Below are 11123 nucleotides of genomic sequence, written 5' to 3' on the forward strand. Positions count from 1 at the left end.
CTGTTATCACTTAAATGTAATCGTGTTGATGAGCTGCCATTCCTGATTTAAATTTGTATGGAATAGGCTGAATGTCATAACACAGAAGATGAGTCACTTGCCAGGAATAATACATATATTGTGCAATTTATGTGAAATCTGTTAAAAAATGTTGACAGCTAATTGTTGCTGGCATTAAAGTATCTTCAAGAGAATGTATACAATATATTTACTGCCCCTGATCTATCTGTGTATATATATATATATATATATATATATATATATACACACGACAAATAAATATGAAGTAGGCACCTTCTTTGTATAGCTGTATTCTAAAATATGCGTACCAGAATGCTGATAATAAAAGGCACTTCAAAGATATAGATGGTTCTTCTAGATGTCCTTTTGGAGATATCTTGGGAGATCAGGTGCTCACAGAAAATAAAGGAGAAAAACACAGGGGCGGATCTAGAAAAGTACTATACCCTTTCTAAAATCTTAGGCTGCCGACGGCTGCACACTATGTGCAGGTCCGTCCAGCCGTGACAGGCAGGGACAGTGTGCTGCCCGGCTGCTCTGATTGTGTTTTAAACACAGTCAGAGCAGCCGGGCAGCACACTGTCCCTGCCTGTCACGGCTGGACGGATCTGCACATAGTGTGCAGCCGTCGGCAGCAAGTGTCTGCTAGGGGGGGCGATCGCCCCTATCGCCCCCCCCCCCCCCTGGATCCGCCACTGGAAAAACACAACATAGTGTGATACCCTTTAAAAGGTGGAAAAATTCCTTCATAAGATACTATAATGAATATGCGTACCAAAAAGATATAAATATATGTTTATCTGTGTCAGTTGACGCTGGCACTGGATCTCTCAGCAGGTACTCCCTCTGGATGTTAGATCCGTGATTACATAGATGCCAAAGGCTTAACAGACATAACCGCACAATAGTGCATTATCTTCAAATACACATATGAGACATTTCTCTAAATAAACATTTCCAATGGTTAGTATGCGTACCAGAAGTATGATGTAATAAAGCTTGTCTCGAAAAACTTTTTCCAGATATTCCTTAGATTTGTAAAGATGACAATAAATGTGTGCTTCATATAAAAGATGAATTTAATAGTCTCTCATAAAACTCCCAACAAGGTGCATCTATATTGCAAATTTAGATGCCAATAATGCATTCAAGCATATGTATATCTCATGCCACAAAACAAGAGATGAGTATAAAAATGATGAGTATAAAAAAGATATATAGTTATATTTCAGACCCTCCAGCCGGCATAATAACCGGAATCCTGGGACAATGTAACATAAAAGGGAAACAATAACTCAGACCCTTCAGTCAGCACAAAAACCAGTCTTGAAAATATATGTGCATAAAAACGGCAAGCATGAAAGTAGTATCAGACCCTCCAGCCAGAGCATCTCTGAGATTCTGCCATTTGTGCTGACTGGAGGGTCTGAGATACCATTTTCTTATCATGCTACAGAGATGCTCTGGCTGGAGAGTCTGATACTACTTTCATGCTTGAAGTCCCTTTTATTATCAGCATTCTGGTACGCATATTTTAGAATACATCTATACAAAGAAGGTGCCTACTTCATATTTATTTGTCATACCTACTTTCATTCTGGACTGACCTACCAGTTCTTTGAAGTGGTGCTGTCACATGTACATTTGGGACTTACTTTCATATGAAAATTGCTTTTGTTTATATCAGATATACAGTGAAGCGCCAATTGGTTTCACATCTATACTGTTTACTATATATATATATATATATATATATATATATATATATATTTATATATATATATATATATATATATATATAAATACATACACATATACACACACACACACACACACACACTCATCCATTGATGGAGGAAATGTTTAATACTTTTCTTGCCTTTGTTTGCCTTTCAGAGATGTGGTACTGGGTCTTCCTATGGGGCCTCTTCTCCTCTCTCTTTGTCCATGGAGCAGCGGGAGTTCTGATGTTTGTTATGCTGCAGAGGCACAAGCAGGGGAGACTGATATGTGTGGTCTTGGTCAGCATTGGGTTCCTAGCTTCTGTCACCGGAGCAATGATAACTAGTAAGTGTTATGTTGCTGGCATTGTCCTGATGAGAACATGATGAGTATGTTCTTCCATATTGAAAGTGATTTTAAGTGAATCTAGATGTCAGTATGCCTGAAAAAAACTGTACTTCCTTCTGTATGATAATGATAGCCAATAATGCTGACTCTTGCAGTATGTAGACAGGTGGACAATGTTGTCAGTGTGATTGGCAACATTCACAATCTTGCCAATCCCAATGCCAACATTAAAAGACCAATGTCGCCTGGTCTGGGGTATAGCCGCCGGACTCGGCGGCATTGGTCTTTTAATGTCGGCATTGGGATTAGTGATACTGTGAATGTCGCCACTCACACTGTAGACATTGTCCACTTGTCTACACACTGCAAGCATCGGCATGTAGCCTGCCAATATTTTCATGTCGGCAGGTTAAGTGCCAACATTTACAGGGTCCTCTGTTTCATTAGGTGGTAATCTGCAGTGATATTGGAAAGTTGTATTAGCCTATCCATGCCTTCGTGAGATGCCAATATGAAATCAAGAAATAACAAGGGGAATAAAATAAAATAAAAAATAATAACATCAAATTATTCATTACATCCTTAGCTCTCACTAGCTATGTCAGTTTTTGAGTTTATAGAGGTCAAACAAATATATATATATATATATATATATATATATATATATATACATGAGCTGAGCAAGAAATTCAGAGTCCAGTTTGATCACACATGTATGTGGCCAGAGTGGATGAGATTTGGCCATTCATTGCTCAGGCCAAACAGTCTGATGTCTTCTGCCATCACGCGGGGCAATGAGGAAAGTCCGAAGATGACTGCAAGCACGTGCCAATAGTGGTAACATGCGCTCTTCTTCTGACTGCATATCCAACATGCCTAATAATAATCCAATCAATTTCTGTCTAATTAGTATCATGCCCGGGGGTTGTTTACGAACCACACGCTTTGCAGTATGGGCAAATCGCCTTATGTTGAGGCAGCATGTGCCATCTTATGTAAGTAACTCGGATCAAATATAGGGAGTCAATAGTCATCAGTGGACTATCAGTTATTCCTGGTAGATTTCCAAATTTGATATTTAATACCAGTCATATATGTAACCAAAGTCTGCCTGCTGGTATAGCAAAAACTACAGCCAATCTGTGAAGTGCAGAATTTTGATATTCTTCAGTGGAATGAGATTATGATATAAAGGACTGGACAGGGTGCATTTTGTTTTTGAAAACAGTTTTTATTTGGTTTTGTAGACAGACATGAACAGAAAAACAAAAAGAAAAAGAAAAACAAACAACAGTATACATTTTACGAATAGCTTAACAACCACAATGGAATTACCTTGCTCCCACAACAAAGGTCCAGATTATAGGACAGGGTGCATTTTTAGGGGTGTTCCTTGCTGTATGGAGGGCCGCATGGCAATATCCACTCCACAAAAAACCTTAGTTTTGCACCAGCTCACAGTTGGCGGTCTACAGATCTCATGCTATACTTTCAATGGGAACAGTTTCTCTCCTCTATGTTGCACTTTAATGGAAAATCACACTTTTGGCGCACTCCAGGTAATGTATAGACAAATCCGAACTCTATTTGCTGAGGAACAGGCTCCTTCGTAGAGCTGTGAAGTTCTGGAAATTAAGTCTTCGCATTCTCCTTTTCATCACCATTCTACAGAATGCCGTTCCACACTGTATTTGGAAATTTGCAATGTGGTTGGGGAAAGAACGAGAACACTCATTTGGCCACTTATGGAGAATTTCTGCCAGCAAGACATTATACATTTCATGGCCAATGAGGCGAATAATCCATTGAATAGTTTTAAAAAGTGTTGCTCATCTCTATTGTGCTAATGGTTCTACTTTTGATTCCACGTATACATAGATTCAATGTGCCACCTTCATAAATAACCCTGTCTTGCTTTTACCACCTTAACACTAAACTGTGTCTTATTTTTAACTCTGCAATTCTAGTTTTTAGAGTAGCAAACATAGGGATCTGTATATTATTGGTTGATAGTTGGCTACAGTTCAATTACCCACGATGTGCTTAAGAACATTGCGGACGCGCTTTTTTTACCGTTACTACGGTAAAAAGTAACACTGAGTTTTGCTCGCATTTCTATGGGGCACGAGTAAAAATCAGCATTACTTCTGTTTCAAAATATTTGCGCAACGTTGCTCGTGGCCATTCCATTGACCCCTCGCGTGGATATTTAGCGCATTGAATCTGCCCTTAAGTATCATTTTATATTGCTGCATACCGGTATTGAAATCCCCCAAAACCTCACTTTCATTTTCTTGTTACTGTGAAGCTCACATCCACGCTCCATCTTCATCTTGAGCTGGGTGACTCATATATTAGCTAAAAAATAATCCCCTGAACGCTCAGTACTTTTCTAAAAATAAATAGAATTAAGCAACACTTATTTCCCTCTGTAATCTTTCAATTCCAAAGTACATATTCCTGCCACATCGTATTTCTCATGAGGGTTCCTATTTTATTTTACTACAGCAATACCTTTCATTAAAGTTAGAATTTTGAAATATATGACTTAATAATATTGAGGGAAATAATTAAATAATTATCAATATTATCACTTATCAGTATTTTCAACATTTTTTTTTGGGGGGGGGGGGGGGGTGGATGGGTGCAGGTGAAGGTGAGTGGCATAAAGCTGTCATACCTTGTGTTAATATCATGCATAGAGCAGTTGTCTAATGATACACGCTTACACAGAACCACTTGTCATAACTGTCAGCTGTATACAAACCAGTTTAATCAGGACAGAATGTCTTATTCTTGGTTGTTTATTTTCCAGCTTTAGTAACTTGGAGCTAATTAAATAAATGCATACCTTCTAACAGTCTCTATTTTCAATGGATAGTCCGGATTTTTGATGATTAAAAGATGCACAGCCTATTGGACAATGAGGGCATGATTAATTAAGGGCCGATACGTGACATATTTTGCGTTTTTTTCCGTCTGCGCATGCGTGAAACAGAAACATACTCCAAAGAACTCAATTCATGATCGCACGTAACTAACACTTATGACTGTCTGTGATCTGAAGGGCAGAATGGGGAGCAGCAGGGGCTTATGCACGTAGTCAATGTACAGTAAGGGCGTGCCATGGTTGAGCGCTATCAGCAGCATCCGATTCAAGCTTTGGCCATCTCTAAGGTGTGTGATTTTTAGTCGTAGCATTTGCACCAGCTACAGGGCAGATGTAAGCACTGAGTGATAGTGATGATGGATGCGTATGCAGGAACATGTGTTTGCAATCCCTGTTTTTGTGGTAACCAGCCCAGGCTATAGCACTGGCCCTGGTTACTTATTTGGGGGAGCGGGGGGGCACACATATTCTTTTGATGTATTTATTTTGCTTTTGTAATGCAGTATAGATATGGCAGTCATCATCATCAGGTTAATGATGACTAGTATATTTTTAATGCGGCCTTGATGCAGCCACATCTATACACTGTCTTTGAGTTGTCTGAATCTTAAGATACCTGCAAATCAAAATACACCTTGAAGACTGCAGTTATGCAGCCATAGATTTACGCATATGTTCGAATCATTACGCAAAATCAGGCCTAAGTGTCACGAACAGAGAACCGGATGAGGCCACTTCTTGGTATTAGCGCAACTGAACGAGGAGGTGCAGAGTCTTACGCACCCCTGGTGTTCACCAGGGACCCCGCAAAGGAGTATGGACTTGGCTGCAAGGGGTGTGCAGGTCGCAGTTCTCTGATACAGTCACTAGCGATGTGGTAGGGGAAGTTATAGCAGTCAAATGATCCACGTCAAAACCAGCCGGGATGTGAGTTACAAAAGGGGTTTCCAGAGAATGATCAGGGTTAGCCAGGAGTCAGAACCAGAAAGGTCACTATGAGGCAAATCACAATCCAAAGGGAAAGCCGAGTCTGGAGCCAAGTACACTACAGCAAGGGAACAGGATACAGGTAAGTGGAACAGGCAGGGAGAATGCTGGAGCTAGGATTTGACCTAATACTCTGGCACCCTAGTGCTCCTGCTATAAACAGGGAGGAGTATGGCCTGACTGCTGACACCTGAACCAGAGAGCGTCCTGTTGCCTAGCATCGGAACATGACGCCTATTGAGCATGCGCCCGGTGGGTGCCGGGGTGAGAGAGAGTGTCCTATTGCTAGGCAATGGGACCCGCCCAGCAGGAAGAGTCAGGCGGGTGTCCCCAACACACTGAGAAAGTGTAGGGAAGTCTACAGTCTCGTCACTTTGTGAGGATCGTTCTTTAACAGTACATCAGCATGATCCAATACTTTGGTATCATCACCTATTGCAAGTTCATGTACCATATTTTTCCTCTGTTTACAGATTGTGTTCTTCATTTTCCTTCAGTGTGCCATTCATCCATCTGCATCTGTGGCACAGGGCAACCAGTGTAGTTGAAGGCCTACGTATAACATGATGTTACATGGATTAAACTATGGATTCAAATAAAATTGCAACAAGACATGCAACTCCAATTAACTTTGACATGACCACACCCACATTGTGGGCTACAGATATTTCCCTGATTTTAGAAGTTGACACTTCCGTTCACAATGTCACATAAAAGGTCTGGACATTATGCATCAAATAAGGCAGTTTCTAGTTACATTTTTAAACTCCATCTTGTTTTCACTTTTTGATATCCAATCTCAGAGTCAAAAGATATGAGTGAAATAGATGAATTACCCAAAAAATTAAGCACTTATTGAAGAAATAGTCTAGATTTAGATTATCAGACATGTCCATGTTAAGAGATAAAGCGCAACTTTGTTTGTATCATTATTAATTTATTTTCATAATATTTAATTTTTATTTTATTTTAGTTACGACTTTCTCTTGTTACAGGTGCAGCAGTTGCAGGGATTTACCAAGTAGCGGGAAAGAACATGGCACCTCTAGAAGCATTGGTATTTGGAGTTGGACAAACAGTACTGACAATAATCATCTCCTTTTCACGTGTCCTTGCTACACTATGAGACATTGTTAGTGGAAGCAGGTGAAGAACTGTTTGCAAATGGTGTGTAATTGTTACGGAGGAAAGTAAATGCACATATCTTAGAATGCATGTAGTGTTGTAGTGAGAACCACTACACATTACATAAAACTGTAAGCTATTGTTTTCAAGAGACCCCTTGCAGAACGGATGAGATTTAAGGGGAACTTAATCTCTGATAAGAAAAGTGGCTTCCGATTGCTAAGCTGTTGCACTAATGAACTGCCTAGCACCTCACGTGCCTCAGTCAAAGGCAAGGTGTGACACCTTCTACAATCCTGCGGGAAGGAGCACCTTGCAAAACTGTTCTAGTCATATAGTTCTTGGAGAATGGCTCCGTGGCAACGGTATTCAGTGCTCTTCTGAAGATTCCACTATAGCACAGTGTTGAAATAATTTATCAACAGAAGATATGTATGAATGGAAGAGCTGAATCATGGCTTGAGAAAGCATGGTAAAATGCCATTGCCGTAGAACATAGAGGAGGCAATGGATAGAGTGTTTTATGTGCCAAATGGTTACTTTTCTTTGTGTTTTGTTAATCATTTTTTTATGTATTTCACTCAGTGACAGAATATTAAACTAACAGTGTTAGAAGATAAAATGTCAATGATTGATGAGGCTGCATTGCAATTCGGCTAATAATCCTTTCTAAATTGAGAAATAATTCCCAGTTACCACACACAGTGGTTTTTACTTAATTAGCAACTGCTTTACCAAAAGTTTAAAAAAAAAAAATGGGCTACTATGTCTCTTGATTAACTAAGTGCATACATTTACACATAGCATGGTGATATAATAAGATTCGTCAGTTCATTTCTATTGCATGATGCAGCTAGGTGACCAAAAGTAGTATCAACCTCTACTGCTTTGATTCGCCATATTGAGAAAACAGAATCATTATATTTGGGAATGAAGTAGAGTTTTAGTGATTCCATAGACTAATATGTGTACATGTGAAAGCTACTTATCCCTAACAAGTTCTAATCTATGACATGTATTCTAATCCTTATTTTCCTGGGTGTTTCACAATGATCAATCTGTTTTGAGATGTTGGGCTTCCTACAAGAGGCTGACACTATTGGGCAGATTCAATTCAGCGCAAGGTGACACAATGTGTCTCCGCGGACTGTTCTGTCAGAGTTTTTACAGAAATCTCCACTCAATTTCCCTCGCGTCCCATAGAGGTGCACAGAAAAATGAGCAGAGATTTCCCTAATAGCTGCCAAAATGCTCATCTGAGCATCAAGACGATATTCAGCGGCACCTTGCGCAGAATTGAATCTGCACCCATGGGGCTAATTTAGAGTTGAATGTATGCAGTTCCATACAGCACGTCTAAGATGTATATGCAATCCTCTGTATATATACTTTTTGCATATTGTAGTCTTGCGTCTCCTTACACAAGGAGAGGCAGAACAGTGGTAGACAGAGTCAGGCTGGCATAGTACAGTAAGGGTGTATTCACATAATTGTGACACAGATAGATATAGTTGCATCCGTAGATATGCTTCTTAGGAGTTTTATATCTTGCAGGTGCTGAAGGGCTGGTGCAACAATATGCAATGATGATAACTATCGGCAGCACTAGCTATTCTCTTCTAATTGGCTCATTGTGTATTGACCCCTTGAGTGGTATTAATATATGAAGTCACGCCTGTCTATTCTCATTGTTTAACTGACAGGTACATTTGGAATTTGGACTACTGCAGGAAAGAAGATTCACATTTGACTTTCAAATGGGAAAACAACAGATGTTTATATTTAATTTGTGTTTGTATTTAATTACATTTCATTTGGAACATGCCACTTTCGCATTTATTGATAAGACTGACAAGACCGTATTCTTTCTTGTGAACAAATATGGTAATGCCACTTTCATATTTATTGCTTATGTTTTTGAGCTAGACGTGTCTGGTGCTGCATTCCACTCAACATATGCATGTAAGTGCGCTTTTTTATGTGCATCTTGATCGCATATACGTCCTCCTCTAGATGAGCCCCCTTATGAGCAATAATATAGATCCACTCTAGTTATGTACTGTAATATAAAACAAAGGAGCATTTGCAGATGAGCGTTCTGCACTTTCAATCAGAGGCAAATAGGGCTGGGGGTAAGGGGGCATCTGACCCCCGGGCCGGTCCCTTAGTGGGCTACCTTGGGCTGGGTCACAGGGCCAACTGCATTTTTTCCCTGTAAAATAAGCTGCTGAGTCGAGTCTTGCCCCTCAGGCTAAAATTTGCCAGCCCTCCCTTGCTTTCAATATATCACAGTGATATTTGGCTTTCTGAGCCCTAATTGTATATTCTCCCTTAAACGTCTCTAAATACTTGTATAAAAATTCCTGCTTTCTTGTACTACTTCTAGTTGTAGATGGTATATTTAAACTAAAACAAGTTGACTTGAATAGAAAAGTCAACTCCCCAGAATGTTTAATTTGTTAACCCTATTTTTAGTACTCTTTGTACAAACCCATATTCTTTCCATTGCTGCGTAAGTAAAGAGGGGAGCACGCAGGGGGGGTTTCTGGGTCTCCACAAACCCCTTACCTCCGCGAAGAACAGTGTCCCTACATAGCGGCACTGTACTATACAGCAGCCGCGGCGCTGTCAAACAAGCGTCCGCGACGGTGCTGTATTATAAACAATACAGCACCGCCGCGGACACTTCTTTGACAGCGCCGCGGCTGCTTTTCAGTGCAGTGCCGCCAAAATGGAGAGGCTGCGCATTAGCTCTCTCTCTATTTTTGGGGGGGGGGGTGGTCCCCCCCTTAAAAATCCTACGTGCGCCCCTGGTAAAGGGTCATTTTTATCTGGGAAAATTAGGTAACTTGATGGTTCTACATTGAAGTTCCTATTATCCATTTCTTCACATTGCTCCTATATTTGCTGTCAATGAAAAAAAAGTTTTTTGCAGGCAATGTTACTTTGGGAATTACTGCTGTCTCCTTCCCATTTTATTTCAGATTGTAAATATAATTCCAGAACAGAATTGAAACCAGATGTTTTGTAATAGATTTTAAATGTCATTATATAGAGTTTCTCTCAGAGTTCTCAGAATTTTCCTGTTTTTTATATTAAGCTTAATTGAAAATCTCATTTCAGTTTTGAATTTGATGCAAAATTTTATGATATGCAATTCTTGTTTTTTCTCTTATCGCTACTCGTGGTTGGATAGTTGGATAGATATCCTGAGTTCTGCGGACCTCGTCAGACAATTAAAGATTATTATTATTTATTATCATTGATTTGTATAGTGCATAATTGCCAACTCTCCCGGAACGTCTGGGAGACTCCCAATTTTTGGGAGTTCTCCCAGATTCCTGAGAAAGCAGGGCAACCTCCCGAATCCTGGCCTCTTCGTTGGTGAAGTGGGTGGGTGTGGGGCTAATTGTGGCATCCTGGCCCCACCCCCTGCTGTAATATATCAAAATTGGTATGGTTTAACTAAGGTGTGGGACCTAAAGACCAGGGGCCTGATTCATTAAGGATCTTAACTTGAGAAACTTTTTATTTCAGTCTCCTGGACAAAACCATGTTACTATGCAAGGGGTGCAAATTAGTATTTTGTTTTGCACATAAGTTAAATACTGTTTTTTCATGTAGCACACAAATACTTGATAGCTTATTTGTACACTGAAATTTAAAGTTGATATTTGCGTGCTACATGAAAAAACAGTCAGTATTTGACTTATGTGCAAAACAAAAATACTAATTTGCACCCCTTGCATTGGAACATGGTTTTGTCCAGGAGACTGAAATAAGAAGTTTCTCAAGTTAAGATCCTTAATGAGTCAGGCCCGTGATTCACCCCCAGGAGGCAGCAGGGAGATCTCGCCTCCCGGACTGGAGATCTCCAAAGTAGGCAAGTTTGGTATAGTGCCGCCATATTGCGCAGTCCTTTCAAAATAAAATTGACTCATTAATTTCAGTCCCTACCCTATTGGGGCTTACAGTATAACTTCCCTACCACACAAACATACACTACAGTCCATTTTATAAGAAGCCAATT

General features: G+C 39.9%; 1 protein-coding gene across 1 annotated transcript in view; it reads left to right on the top strand.

The window, feature by feature from the left end:
- Nucleotides 1–10355, top strand: part of TMEM170B (transmembrane protein 170B) — a 42284-nt gene extending 31929 nt beyond the window's left edge. Inside the window, exons 3-4 of the mRNA XM_075213074.1 lie at nt 1918–2088; nt 6964–10355. Coding sequence (XP_075069175.1) covers nt 1918–2088; nt 6964–7094 — 302 coding nt within the window. The 3' untranslated portion in view covers nt 7095–10355. The remainder of the gene's footprint in view (nt 1–1917; nt 2089–6963) is intronic.
- The last annotated feature ends 768 nt before the right edge of the window (nt 10356–11123 follow it).

The sequence above is a fragment of the Mixophyes fleayi genome, chromosome 5, assembly GCF_038048845.1.
Source record: "Mixophyes fleayi isolate aMixFle1 chromosome 5, aMixFle1.hap1, whole genome shotgun sequence".
NCBI lineage: Eukaryota > Metazoa > Chordata > Amphibia > Anura > Limnodynastidae > Mixophyes > Mixophyes fleayi.